The 15,535-nt window shown below is 41.3% G+C and overlaps 1 protein-coding gene across 2 annotated transcripts in view; it reads right to left on the bottom strand.

The window, feature by feature from the left end:
* arid3a (AT-rich interactive domain 3A) overlaps positions 1-15,535 on the bottom strand; it is a 42,583-nt gene that overhangs the window by 10,759 nt on the left and 16,289 nt on the right. For both annotated transcript variants that reach the window (XM_076088193.1, XM_076088192.1), the window contains one exon: positions 827-899. In XM_076088193.1, coding sequence (XP_075944308.1) covers positions 827-899 — 73 coding nt within the window. The remainder of the gene's footprint in view (positions 1-826; positions 900-15,535) is intronic.

The following is a 15,535-nucleotide window of genomic DNA, read 5'->3' as shown; positions in this document are numbered from 1 at the left end:
AGCTCTCAGATTCTTAGAGCAGACTTGGGAGATCCGCCCATTGCTGGTGGCTCAGACACTGTAAACATGTAGTATTGTTTTGTTCAGTTGTTGTGAGCACGTCTGGAGTCTCATTGCAACCGTTGCCCGCTGTTCTGATTATTTCATCCATAAATTCAACTTGTCAAATTAACAAGGCTGCTTGGTATTTATGAGAGAAGGAAGATTTAAAATTAGCCGTACATGCAAATACAAAATTACACAATCTTTCAAATATTTCCTAAATATGACAATGCATTGTTTGCATGAAGAGAACTGAGATTTTTTTTTGTCTCACTTTACAATTCTGATGTTGTGTGTGTCACCAGTGTGCAGATCCTACATGGTGGTCGAGTCAGTGTGTGTGTGTGTGTGTGTGTGTGTGTGTGTGTGTGTGTGCGAGTGTGTTAGTGTGGACAAGCAGCAGGATGGAAAGGTAAATCAATCTATTCCCAGGCATTGATACGCTGTGTCCCTTCTAGTTATAGCTTTGGAACGACGAGTGGCTGCGCAACCATAAAGCAATCGTCTCCGAAAATGAATAAAGAACCCACCCATGTGAGTGAAAGATGAGCAGACGGTGCTGTGTCATATGTCAGAAGGGGAGGAGGGGCGGGTCATCTCTCCAACTATTAGCGGTCTAAGTACGACACTGACTGTCGATAAAGCGAGGAGATATAATACGGCTAGTTAAGACACTGAATGGATGTAGGTGTACTCTGATGAGTTAGAGCAAACGTGGTCTACTGATGCAGTACACTTACACACACACACACACGCACACACAGTTACACACACAGTTACATACCTCTTTTTTGCATGAAGCTGAAGAGGTCATCCAGAAATTCTTTTCTTTTTGGGTCCCTGTCCAGTTCATACAACTGTGGAGAGGAAGAGAAGAGAGACAGATGACGCAACAACTTATTATTTCATATAAAATGCAACAAATGTTTGAGCTCTGACATTAGAAGGCCAAAGCAGAGGAATACCAGGGTGTCACATAATCAATCTGAATAAGTAATGGTGCATTGAATAGATGACAATCCCGTCATATATTTTCACGAGAAACCAATCCGTTTCCCTCTGATCATAAGAAGAGATGACAGAGAGAGAAACTTAAAGAAATGCTGCGGACCAGTCTGGCTTGATGAGAACCTGATGTGGCTCCAGCTGCTAGCGGGGCCCCGGGCTCTGGAAACGTTCGGTGAAAGTTGGCAGTTAAAGAGGGGCGCCAACTCAGGGGAGTACAGTGAGGCCATTGAGGCCTGTGGTTGTTTTCCCAGCCCGGTTTGCCAGAGTGATAGAGAAGAATCGTGCGGGACGTCTTTATGTGTCACACACTTAATGCTAATGGTTGCTCTATCTTAGGTGGGTAAACGGAGCAGCAGCTTCAGTATCGTACTCGAGGCATTCACAGTTATATCTACATATCACACAGTATCTATGTGAGGTCATGGCGTTTCACAATCTGTTATTGTCAATGTTAAATTGTGAAACACAGGCATCACATTGTGACTACACAGACACAACAACACAACAGCAAGCAGGCAAAGTCACAACTAACCCTCATGTTGTATATTCCAGTGAAGAGCATTACATACCACATCACAGGAAATCATTAACCTCACAGCATGAAACTTACACCAATAACCATCACACACTAAAACTAATGAGCAACTGTTTCCATAATTGATTAAGGACAAATATTTTTTCTCAACATTGTGAAGATTTTAACACAAAATGTTGTCTTTGTGTTTTTTGGACTGTTGGTTGGACAAAACAAGCAACCAGAAGATTTCCACTGAGGCTTTAGGAGAGAAGATAAGATGGACATTTTTCACATTTCTGATACTTTACAGACCAAACAAGAGTTCTGTGTAACTGACCAAAACTAAAACGGTTCAAACGTGCAGCTCAGCATACAAAAAAGACAATTTGACAGTACATTTTTTATTAGAGTCAAAACAGCAAGTCTGCTAATTATTTCCTTGATTAATCGATTAATGTCTGTGAAAAAGTAAATTTTTTCAGAGACGAAGGTGACGTCTTCAAATAGCTTGTTTTGTCCCAAAACCGAAAGAACAGAAACAAAGAAGAAAATCTTCACACTGGAGAATCTGGAAACAGAAAACATTTGACATTTCTGCTTAAAAAATTAAAATTAAAATAAATATCAAAATTGATTCATTATGAGACAATCAGCTAACTGATTGATCGGCTTGTTATTGCTGCTCTATTAAAATTCTAGGAATTTCCTGTCACGTGTATTGACTGAATCACTGATAAAAATCCCTGTTGAACAAGTCTGTGTGCGCTAAAACAAGCAGTCTGATAGAAGAAACTGCATGCTCGTTTGACTGATACTTGACATTGATTCAGATTTACTTGCTAAAGCTGCTCTCCCACCACATCGACAAGTGAGGCCGAATAAAACAACAATCTGCGGTCAGTTACTAAAATATTTCTGCGTTTGCTTTAAAGCTCCCAGCCAGCGGAAATGAGAAGGAAAGGCTCGTCAAGCTGAAGTCTGGTATGATTAGTGACAGTAGTGGCCTCTTGCCACTAACAAACTGACCCTCATTGTGGCATTCAGCCCTCATTAGTGACACCAAGTTGCCATTAGATCTTATAGTCTTGTCGGTAGGGGGAACAGAGGAGTGGGGAACGAGGAGGGTTGAGGTGGGGGATGCCGCCTAATGTACAGGCCTGCTGGCAAAGGGGGGCTGTAATTACAGGATGCATGCGTTTTGTGAAGTGCCGCACCATAAATCTTGGAAATTACTCCCTAAACTCCCATCCCCCCCCATGTTGCTTTATTTGCTCTCCACCCCCACCCCTCTCTCTGTCCTGATCACACAAACAAATATTTCCCTAGTGGCGCTGTGGGAGCACTGTCACATGGAAACAAGTGGACTAACAGATCCCTGTCGCTCCAGATGTGGTAACACGGCACGAAAAAAGGTTTCTGAACGAACAAGACGCAGTTCAACCACTTCTTTCCACAATGACACCAGCAATCAGTGTGAGCAACAACACACTAAATAAATGAACTATCGAAGCTGGAGATTGTCATGGTCCTCCAAAGCAATTTAAGGACGTGTAACAGCAGCGCTACAGTGTTGACACGGCAGTGTGTTGATTAGTTCCACGGTTTCCCTGCCAACTGAAGGGGCTGTCACACTTCAGAGGCTACAGTGAAGTGTGAACTGTGTTAACGCGCTCACAGTATCCCTCTTACTAATGCATATCCAGTTTCAAGCCTCATTCAGTATTCGCTGTTAACATGGACATAGACATGGTATCCTGCTTTGTATTGATGAACATGTGACTATAATCTAATATCTCGCAGCTGTTACCTTCTGTTTCTGTCTCCTGTCTTACTTTGGAAGGTTCAACTGCAACAACTGGGGTAAATGACAGTATCGGGGATACAGAGATGCCTTTCCCTCTTGATAAATCTCACATCAGCATAGGGGAGTTTATTTCTGTTTAGCAAGGTGATTTTAGCCTACACAGCCAATCAAATAACTGAGATAGTACTAGAATAATCTACGTGATGTTTAAACAGGAACTGCAATACTCTTTAATTAATCAAATTAATAATTCAAATAGGAAATTGCCTTTTAAATGGCATTTTTCTAATTACCTTACCTTCTTTAGGTAGTGTTTACACCTCTATCTAATCATGACAGTATTGCAATTTTCACACAAACTGCAATCAAACTGATGATAACAGACGTGCCGTGTAGTGGAACCAGTGTCATCCAAATATTGTTTCATTACAAATGACGTAAATCAGTAGTTGGATTAGTGTGGCTGACTGAGAAAAACATCTCGATCAAACAGCATGATGTAAAAGAAGGAAAACCATGTTTAGGAAAGATCTCTAAACAGGGTTTGTCCAGTGGCTGCAGACATACACATCACTCTTCATACACTAGATTCAGTTCAAAACATGTCAACCTGCGTCTCGGACAGCAGCTGGTAATGGACCAGATACATTATGGAGAGCTGTAGCTCTGAGTGAGACACCTGGTTGACTGAAAGCAGCCAATCAGGATCCTGTCCAACCGTTACCACCACTGCCACCCCTCATTATATATTTTCTCTTCTTTTCCATTTTTTTTTCTACCTCTACGTTTCCTCATTGTCTTTTTCTCTTCCTTCTTTTTTTTAAACTTTCTGTCTTTGTCACTCTTCTAGCGCCTTCCCTCTCATTCTGATTATCTCTTCCCTCTTTCAGCTCCATGTACAGAACCCTTATGTACATTATAGCCACACACACACACACACACACACACACACACACACACACACACACACACACACACACACACACACACACACACACACACACACACACACACACACACACACACACACACACACACACACACACACACACACACACACACACACACACACACACACACACACGGCGCGAGAATGACTTTATCATGATGAGGTGGGTGTTGTTTACTTATTTAGGTTTTCGTGCCTATAGTATGTGCACAGGGGCAGGGGCCCCTATAGGATTAAAGCGCTGCTATTCAGATAAACGACAAGAAACTAGATAAACAACTAGAAACTGGGCCAACTGGTAATGCTGGGAGCCAGTTAACGCCCCTTCATCAAATCCCCTGCAACGGAAAAAGCCCATTAAAACAGCAGAGCTGACTAGAAGACTTCCAATTCCCAGATTGTTTAATAAGCTGCAGGGTTTCTAAGACTTTGCTATTCAAAACTCTTTTTGCACACGTTAAAACCAACAACGGAGCCACAATTACAGATGATACAGATATTTTGTTGTAGCAAACTTAGAATTAGCATCAAAGACAGAATTTGTTCTGGTGACAAATGGTGACAGTGGAAAATGAAGCAAATGCTGTGTGGTTGGCTGCCAAAGTAACAAGTCGTCCGACTTCACAGCCACACATGAACACGTGGTGGACTGTTGTCTGACAATTTCCCACCCCAGCTGAGCATAAAGGTCAGCGACAGCTCGTCTGGAGATGAATTATAAACAGGCCAGAAGACAAAGTGGTTTTATACTGCAAATAATCAGTAACCAAAGAGCAGCCTGTTGCCATCAAGCAACAGGGGGAGGGGGAGGGAGGCTCCCTTCACCATTAATGCAAATAGAAGTTAGCAAGCCAGGGGCACAAGTGTCACATAGTACATAGAGGCTTTGCAACTGAAAACCAAAACTGATAGGAGACCGGGGTATCGTCTACATGCTCCTTTACACCTGCCAATCACCTTGAGGTGAAGCTGACACACACACACACACACATACTTACAAAAACGTACACACAAACACACTCTGAATCAGAGTTTAAAAAGAAAAAAGTTATGATTGAAACTTTTACTTTACGTGCAACAGTCCTCCCCCACACACTTTTAGGATTGGACGGCTTCACATTAGTTAATTATTTTAAATGTTTGACCAAAGTCCTGCTGCCTTGAATGTCATTCGTCAGGGGGAACTGGCTTCTCGAAGAAGCTACAGCACAACACGCTGGTGCAAATACACAACATTACATTGAAATACACTCAGTGGCCACTTCATTAGGTAGACCTGGACAATATAGTACAATTCAATACAACTGTTCTGCCATAAAGTATATTTTCATGATGTTTTTATGTATGTTTAGCATTGAAGTCATATTTTAAGAGGCGTTCTTAATATTCTGACACCCAAATTAATATAAAAAGGAGCAACCCATAAACCTGCAAACTACACTGTTTATACTGTGTTCATTATGAAAGTTGCTCTGATATATCAGCTCGATATCACGAGCTTCAGCTGCATTTTAATTTATTCCTTTAAGTCAATTTAATACAATGGTTGCCAGTGCGGAACTCAGGGATAAAGACTCCTTTGTGATACTTATAGTTGTTTAATTCCCTATTGTTGGTTTGTAAAACTTAAATGAGCTACAGAACAAGCGAAACGTTGAGTCCTTGAATGCGATTATAAAACTTTGATAGACTGCCTTTTAGGGTTACGGAGAGGTTAATCCCTTGCATACTATTTGTATTATTTAATGGAAGTCTTTACATTTTTCAGAAGAAATCAGGTTTACACTGAGACTAAATCCCCTTTCACCCAAAGCTGGAGGACCAGTTTCACAACTTCATATTAATCTTAGTCGTTGAGTTGTTTATTCCCATGAAAGAGATTAGTATGAACATATGTTCTACATCTCGTCTTACCTGATTTGAATGGTTAGCTGCTGTCTCATGTATGAAAGGTTGCTTTGTGTTAAACAAGTAGAGAGGATTACATCAAGTTAACTCTTAAAAAAAAGAGACAATGATGCAATGATGAGTGTTGGAGTCTCACAGAGCCAATTTGTAATCATGAAGAGAGGGGGAAGGGAGTGTATGGCGAGCAGAGAGAGGGATTGGGGGGGGTCTTGATACAGCTCATGAACACATGATCAGCCATATTCAAACACAGCATTGTTCAAGGCCAAAGCCCCTTTATGTATCATTAATGCACCAAAGCAAACACAACTACCAGCATGGCATGGCCTCCGTACTCCCACAAAGAAAATATAAAGTTGTAGCATTTAGTTAAATCCCACAATCTAATCCTGCACCTTTGTAAAACTAAATCTTATGTTTAGGAGGTGGACATATAGGTGAAAAAACATGGATACCAGATGAAGTCAATGCTAAAATTCTAGTTTGTAAAAGAGGTTCATCAGGTTTTGGGTTCACCAAGGTTTGGCTTCAGTAAAAACACAGTTTCTTCTGTGTACAGAAGGAATTTCAATGAGTGGGGCCAGCCCTTAATTCAATTTTACTGCAATGAAGGCAATACTCATGTTCATCACAGAAAAGCAGGGAGTTAACACAGCCACGATTCTGCTGAATCTCTCTACTCTTGAAGGCACAAAACGCTGCAGTCACATTGCTTTTTTTCCATCGAAAGATGTAGGTCAAAGTCACAAGACAAAGTAACACCCAATTTACAAAACACACAACATGGTTACTGCAGCACAGAAAAGAAGCGGAGAGCTGCCATATTGTAGTAGTAGAAGTATTGGCTTTTTATTTTATTGAATATAACTGATTTAGAGGTTTTGATGAGCATGATAGCTGACCACTGGAGAGCTGAAATCCCTAATGACACAAATAAACTACTTTTGCAGACTTTTAGAAAATAAATCAAAAGCTGTACAGTCGGTCTGCATGTCCTTCTACTGTGATACAGAAGGACCGAGCCAGCCTCTAAATAGATATGGCCCGGCTGAGAAACGAGAAATAAAAAAAACACTGCAACCGAGTGACAAACCCACGTTCGTATTTTTCTTTCTCTTTGTTGCTCAGGATTCAGTTTTGCTGCCGTTTGAACGACCTGTTAATCAAACAATGTGAGCAGAGCTGTGACGCATGTAGAAAGAGTTTGTGCCTTCTGTGCCTTTTCTTTCTCAAGGCATGTTGGCTATCACTGCTCATCACTAGATAATGAGCGCTGATGCTTAAAACTTTAAAAAAGCATCAGCGCCTCAGAATCAAACAGTGTGTTTACGTGGACTCAAGTAACCAGGCTAATCAGAGAGACCAGGTTACGGAGGTCATCGAAGAGAAAGGGCTTCTTGCTGGGAATGACATTTAGCACCGAGACCCCATCAGTCATAGAGGGAGAAATCTATTGTAGAATATACCGAGAGAAAGAGATCTATACTCATAGACAACGGACATGAATGTCACGCAGCCACAAGACAGACAAGCAAAACTGAGACAGACATAGACACATGGCAAAACAAAGCAATAAGCTCTTTATCACAAAATATTTCAACAAAATAACTAACAGCGTAAAACGAATACAAGGGTATTTTCTCTTACAAAGGTTAGAAAAACATTGTAATTAACAAATGTATGTCCGCTGAACTGTTCAAATACAGTGACAATTAGACACCACCTCCTTCGTCAGTTAGCAAATTAAATTGCTTCCTTGTGCTTCTAATTTTCTTTGGGAAAACACTTTAATCCAGGCAGTCAATCGAGCTGACAGCAATGTGGCAGAAACTACAATGACTGAAATAAATGGACTCCCCCCTCCCCCCCTCCCGCACACAATTAACAGCAACAATAGAGTTGTCTGATTGCAGAGGCAAAGAACGGTGTTTTATTGATCAAGGCAGGATCAAACACATCATAATCCTAATTGACCAGATGACCTCGTAAAATCAACTCCATCGACTGAGGAAGAGGAGCCAACAGCCTGCTGAGACAAACAACAACGACGTGACTGACTGCATCTGGCTTCACCTTATCTGCGACAGTCACATTTACCCTAAACATGAAATAAAGCGATAAGCGAGGTAGAAAGACAGTAACAACGATACAGGCAGAGCTGCTGAATACATAAAATAAATAATGTGTCAACTGTGGAACAAAACACAAGATGTCCACGATCTGCAAGATTACCTCTATCCTGGTTTGTTAATGAAGATTCTCAGTTTGGTTTCCACTCTAGTTGGACGGAAACAGTCAGGTTTTAAAACATATTTTGCTGCAAACGACTAACGTGTACGTTTCCCTTTCATTCCCAGACGTCATGACTTTCCTGGTACCAGAATACACTCCTGGAAATTCAATGATGTGCCAGGAATTCAATGATCTTCAAGTACGTGGTTTCTTTATGGTGTGAGAAGTTGTGAGTGAGGCCTATATAATTGGATATACAGTATCCCCTGCTGGCATGAGGAAAAGGTGAAAACCAGTTGACGATGACAGGACATGAAACCAGAATGAGAACTATCCCACGCCAACATGCTGCACTCCATTCCTGCCTGCTACCGTCAGCTGCCGTGGCTTGTAGATTTGGATAAGAATCGCTAATCGCAGCCAGCTTTCCCAGGGCTCTCGAGAGTTTGATGAATGTAGCTGTGAGCAATCTGTTGTAACCGCAATGCTAATGAGTAGTATCGCGATGATGGATGCCCAAACTGGGCAGGGCAAAGCTGAGCAGACCAAACGAGGGGAAGTGGGTGTAACAGCAATTTAAGATTATAAATCAGCGTGTTGAAAGACAGCACGCAAATAACTGATACCCCACTCAGCGTCAGTTGTTTGGTACTCCTGGTAAAGTGTTACTTCCCTCACAGAAATCTTTACATAAGACCTATACCTCCAAACGAGCCTGGCAGAAAATTATGACCTAGATAATAATCTAATGTGCTTTAGCGTGAAGGCATTTATTCAGCGCCAGTGCAGATGTAGTGATAACGTTTTGTGTCTGAAAGCAGAAAGATGGAGACATAGATAGCTGAGGGTTCAGAGAAAGGTTTCTCACATTGAGACTTAATCTGGCCCAGAAAGGCTAAAAACAGGCATTGTGCTACACTGCTGCTCCTCAGTATGGAGCAGCTTGCTGCGCAGACACATCAAGGTCGAGTGCTTGCACCGTCAATCAGAGTGATGGATGGGCGGTGCAAGGAGTTTAATGGTTGACAGCGGCCTTAAAAACATATCTCGCACACCCAGCCCCATGTAGGGACGATATCTGCCCACGTGGCTCACCAGAGACTGAGATGTCGTGGCCACGTAGCAGAGCCCGCCCAAATCAATAGGTGGGTGGGCTGCAGTTTGACCTCAAGCTTGTCATGTATGCATACAAACAGGGGAGAAAAGGCCTCTCCACTGTTACAGACCTTCTGCTGAACCTTTGGCTTTCCTGCTATCGCAATCTTTTATTTTGCCTTTGTTGGTGCATTACAACATTTCTTGCCACAAACTGTTAATCAGTGATATAGCGTGAAACAATCAGCAGGATCAGGACTGTGTTTCATATCAAATGAAAGCATGTGCGTCATTGTGCATGTACAAGAGATACAGTATTATCAAAATGGGGCATTAAGAAATGACCAAAACTCCTTGTGTTACAGTTAAATATGCAATATATACGTTTTAAAAGGTCAAATTAGCAAATTGCAATTTACCTGAGAAAGTTTCCCCTGTGTATGTGTCCATTTAAGATAATAGATCTGATTCCCGAGTTAAATTATTAAGTATTGTCAAAGAGTCAGCATGCACATAGCAGGGCCCTGAAATTGCTCTACATCTAAATAGTATGTAGCCATTGTCAATGTCATTAGTTACGCCTGTTGCTTTCTTCCTATGACACGTTAAACTATATGCAGTGGAAAAGGTCAATTATCAGTCCACATTGGTGGGACATGGGCGTAAAGAATCACTATTTGTGTCTGTAGCGTGAACAGAGCCATGCCCACACAACTAAGGAATTTCAGCTTTTATCATATACAGACAAAACAGGACAGCTCGTGTTGTCACAGGAGTCAAATGTGATGATGGAAAAGTGAGAAAATGTGCCCTGCTCTGCATAACGTTTGAGCTATTGATTGCACAGACCTTGACAACGCGCAGCAAAGTATCTTTATGTGTGCTTGACCTATTTCTTAATTGATTCTTTCAGGAATGAAAGCTTTCAGCACACGCTACCTTTTCAAAAGCATCTGAAGGCAACAGCACCCATGCACTGCTTTTGTTCAAATGAATGCCTTCAGGGTCGTAGTATGAAAAGATGTCCCTTAAGAGTCTTGTTTGTTGACAACTGCAACCATTAAGTGCAAATATTTTCTGAGCTTATATTAAGACAAAAGGCTACAGTACAGAGTTCATCATGCAGGAACAAAATGGCGAAAGAAAGAAGTCACATATTTCCTTTAGAAAGGAGAGAAAGATTGAGACTAACATTCACACACAACAGAGGCAAAGCCAGTGAAGGATTTGTGCAAGTGTCCCTGCCTCAAAATAATGATTTCCTCATTCTACATGAACACACTGAAGTTAGGAGGAAGCTTGAGGGAGTAACCACACGAGTAATCCAGGAGCGTGCAAAATTACAAGATCTATACAACATAACAAGACAGCCAAAGAAAAAGACAGGACGAAGGAGCTCGCCTTAGCCTTTACGCAATCTTTGTTTACATTCCTGCTCCAACCCCCCTCTCCTTCTCCGTATTGAGCGCTTGCCAATTTCTAGAATCCCCATGGCTGTTCAGCTTCTGACATCAGCTATGTGCTGCACGCTGCATGTTGGACATGATTATAATGCTCACAGCTTCACAGTCAAAACGAGCATGTACTACACACTCTACTTGGCAACTGACTGTTATTTTCCCCTGCTCCCTCAGTCACACCTACTCGCCCCCCCCCCCCCCCCCCCTGTGCTGTTGACTCTCCACTCAACAGGAAGACTTTCAGGGGTCTTCTCATGCTGCCACGACCTTAGTTTTTTGGCCTTTTGTTCTCATGAAATGAACAGGGCCCATTAACCTTGTTTTCTTTTTGTTAAACACAGGATCACTGCACACAGAGGTTTATCCAGGCCCAACATAATTAATTCATGACAACTCCCCAGTGCAGATAAATTAAACCCCTGCAGACTTAAGTTCAGAGAACCTGTTCCAGGTAAATAAATAGTTTGTTGAGCTGAGATGTACTCTGAAATAATGGATTACAGTTAATGCATTGGAGAAAAACAGTGTGTAAAATGTTGCTTGAGTTATTACCAAGTAGTGCAAAGACAAAGCATTACAATTCCTAAACATAGTTTGACGTGAGTAATTCATTAACAGCAAAAAGGCCAGTCGATTTGAGGATGGAGGACAACAAACTGTCAAATAAATGGAAAATAATTTATTTATTGCATGATTTTGTCAACGTGTCAACACAAGGGACATTAAGAAAGTTCATATATTTAAATTCTATAATTCAAAGCAGCTTTCAGCTTTTTGAATAAACAAATCTACAGCTGTGAAAATGCACAAGTTCATATGAAATGCAGAAACAATATGGTCCGTCCTTTTCATACAACCCTCAGGCAGACCAAAAGGCCTGGACGAAACTACAGAGGAATATAAACCTGACGAGCACTTATCAGACAGCTGTATCAGCAGAAACCTGACGGGCAATCCCAGTAAGTGTCGCTCCCAATTGGCTCTCATTCGAGCTACACTTCCTGTTGTCACTAACAGCCCCTTCCCCCCACTCCCAATGAGTGTGTGTGTGCGTGTGTGTGTGAGCAATTTAATGTTTAATGCCAACTCCCCTCCATTCGCCCTGATCATGGTGAGTGCCATGAATTTTTAAAGACATCCCTACTTCACTGTCCATCTGGGCTCCATCTGCCCAGCTGCTGGTGTTTAAAGCAGACAGAGACACAGGAGAGGAGACTTCAAAGGCTCTGCACGGCCTTTGGACAAATTCTGGCCTGAGGACGATATTGTTTATCAAAGGGGGCAAATATTTTGTGGAGATACCAAGGAGCCAAAGAACGGAGGAAAGAGGGAAGAAATGTATTACAAAAAATGAATCATGACTTTCCTCATTCGGTCATCTTTCACAATCATATTGTTGGGAGTCCAGCAGCTAGACGACAAGATTATCTAAAGCTATTAGATAAGAATTAGCAGGACAAGTCGAGGCTCACTGGCAAACGTTGCTAGCGTAGCTAATGTAGCTCACGTAGCTCATGTAGATAACATAGCTAAGATAAAATGTTTAGTTCTTCTCAAGATGAAGAAAATACATATAATATTGCTGCTTAACGGCGCTCAATTACATTGTGTATTTATAGCCTCTTCAGAATTTGTATCCATCTCTTTTCTGCTGCCCCAATACGATGGATTCAATGGGATTTATCTTTATAAATTGGGTAAAATGACCCTTCACAAACATAAATATTAGAAGCATATATTGTGAGACACTAGAGGTACTTTGGAAACTCTTGATCAATCATATCTAGTCTATCTTCTGGTCAGTGTTTATTTTTCAGCTGAGTTAAAAAGGGCTCTCTGTCACATATCACTTAAAAACCAGGAGAGTATTGATTTTAAAACCTAAATGTCATACTTATATCAGCACTAGATCTATTAATCATTAAACGTGACCTAGAAAATGAAAAATGCAGTGCAAAGAGTGATGTTGATATGGATATCTAAAGTTAGAGATGTACGGACAACACATTCTCACTTCCAGTTCGTAAAATAATGATGCTTGGTGAGTGGTCCTAAGCTTCAAACTATGAAGCTCTAGGTACCGCATTTTGGACGGGTCAGGGAAGGCATATCCGTTTCTGCTTGTTAAATAAATAGTGTCTTTTCAAAAAAAACTTTCATCAAAGGTTTACTTAGTTTTTAGGTTTACTTAAGCAACACAACTATTTGGTTAGGCTTAGGAGATGGGATAAAACCCAGATCTGTTTGCTGGCTTGGTTACACATGGGGTTCCTGGGTAAAAGTCCCATGTATGTTTGACCCGGTCAACCTCCCCTCCCACAAAGCCCATAGCGGACTTTCACCCCTTTTATACAGTTGTTCTGACCGTCTACCATTGACGCGGTTGGCCTTACAGTGGAGGTCTCATGACGATGTTAAAGGGTGCTTAAGTGCATCGGTATCAGACGCAGAGGGCCACTGACCAAGCGTCGGTATTTGAAGAGTCAGGAATGAGAACAGGTTGGTATGGGGGAGAGCTGCAGTGGTATCACTGAAATAACTCTGCTGAGGCTGAAATGGCATACCACCAGCAGCACAAAATTGGTTTCAATTACAAAATAATCCAAATATGCTGGCATAATCTGATACCTGCATGAATCCTTGTCCTTTATTCAATACCTCTGCACTCTGCCACAGCCAGATATGACACTTGCTGGCTTGATTTAGTCTGACCTTTCAGCTAAGAGTGGGGAGAGAGGAAGGTAGCCGGCTGATTCACCAGGAATGCAGGTCGGGCCTTGGCTGATATATTTCAGCCACACACACACAGCCTGAGGGCAAACCTCACCTAAAAGTGGGGTTTGTGTGCATGCTTCCTCACCCACATGGCACCTTGGATCTAGAGAGGTGTGCAAAAGTCATATTCAAGGACATTGGAATTATTTTATTGGAGTCATTTGTCAGACTTTCTTTACCGACTTAAATTAGATTCACTTTACTATATATAAATGAGTTAAATACCTGTTGTTAGATTACAATCCAGCTGCTGTATTTTGTATTTCTACTAACTGTTACAACTTCTTTTCAAATTGACATGTGAGGAGTCTGTTTTGAATGTCCTCTCTTAAGGTTTCTCCATCTTTTTCCTTAAGCTTGGTATGGAAAGGTTTACCTTGGACTGGGTCAGGAACCACCACAGTTGTGATGCACATTGTATCACACTGTATGATGTGATATTGTGATTTAACAAATGACATGACTTTAAACGCAACAGAGAAAAGGACCTTTCTTCGTTTGGAAGAGCTCCAACTGCTGCCAACTGATAGAGGCACGCAGACTCTCTGCTGAGGATCTGGGTTCCCAGTGGCCACATTATCACCCTCCCTCAGGCACATTCCAACAGCCTCCACCCACCTGCCCAAAATAAACTGTACAGCCTTAACCCCTTCCTCCCCACTCAGTGTGCCCTACAAAACGCGTTTAACTCCAGAACACATGAGACTTAGAGTAAGTTATGGGCACTCACAATGCAGGAGATCTTGACTTTCTCCCATTATTCTTGGAGATATAATCTTCGAAAGTGAAAAAAATATGTATTGCATTTATGCCATTTTGTTATGTAGACAAGAGCAAACAATATGATCAGTACTGGTTAAAGGGTACACATATTTTAAAGATTCAGCTCATATGCAACTGCATGGAACGCTAAATTTAAGAATAACCAATTACATCTCTTGTCCGCTCTTTAAAATACTTATAATACTTACTTACTTGTAAGTACTTGATACTTAAAAATATTTTCATTTGTGTGTGGAATTAAAAAAGAGATACACAATTATGACTGAGATGGGTAGCCCACCTGCAACCAGATGTGTCCCATGCCCAAAACACAGAGGCCTTATCCAGTTGTTAAGGAGTGCTGTTTCTACACTATTTGTCTGTAGTCACAGAGTTTTATGATAAAAATGGACTGCTAGGCTAATGCTTGAGTTCATAGTTCGACTTAACTCTCTATTGCACTTCTGCCTCAACATGCAACAGCTGAATACTCAACATTAATGTGTAAGAGCAAGGTAGGTAGCACGACATTTTAAACAATAGTGACATGATAAGTCTGTTTCAGCCTATGAGAGCTTGTCAGGTATAGCAATTAACTTTTTGAAGCTCCAATTATGATGGTTTTTGTGAGTTCGAGTGGTTTCGGGTGAAGTTTTCCTCGCCTTGATAGCTGCACCATATTAAATTTTTTGGGGATGTTTCAGCCAGCTGTACATGTGCTTGCGTGCAGCCAAAGTAAGTTTTGACATTTTGCTTTGGGCTTTTATGACTCACCACTATTACACACATTACAATATAATTTCAACATTTTACATTTCTTAACCTCCACCGATCAAGTTTGCACTGAAAATGCATTAAGAAACTGTGGTCTGTAGACTTAACTGTCTTCTTTCCCATGACAAGAAGAAACCACAAATGGCAGTTTCAGATAAAAAAAAAGAAGAAGCAGATGAAAAATGGCACCAACCAAATATAAGCTGATA

Source organism: Anarhichas minor, unplaced genomic scaffold, assembly GCF_050575085.1.
Source record: "Anarhichas minor isolate MPS153535 unplaced genomic scaffold, ASM5057508v1 ptg000010l, whole genome shotgun sequence".
Lineage (NCBI taxonomy): Eukaryota > Metazoa > Chordata > Actinopteri > Perciformes > Anarhichadidae > Anarhichas > Anarhichas minor.
Note: the sequence above shows the minus strand (reverse complement) of the source record. Positions and strands in the feature narration are given on the sequence as shown.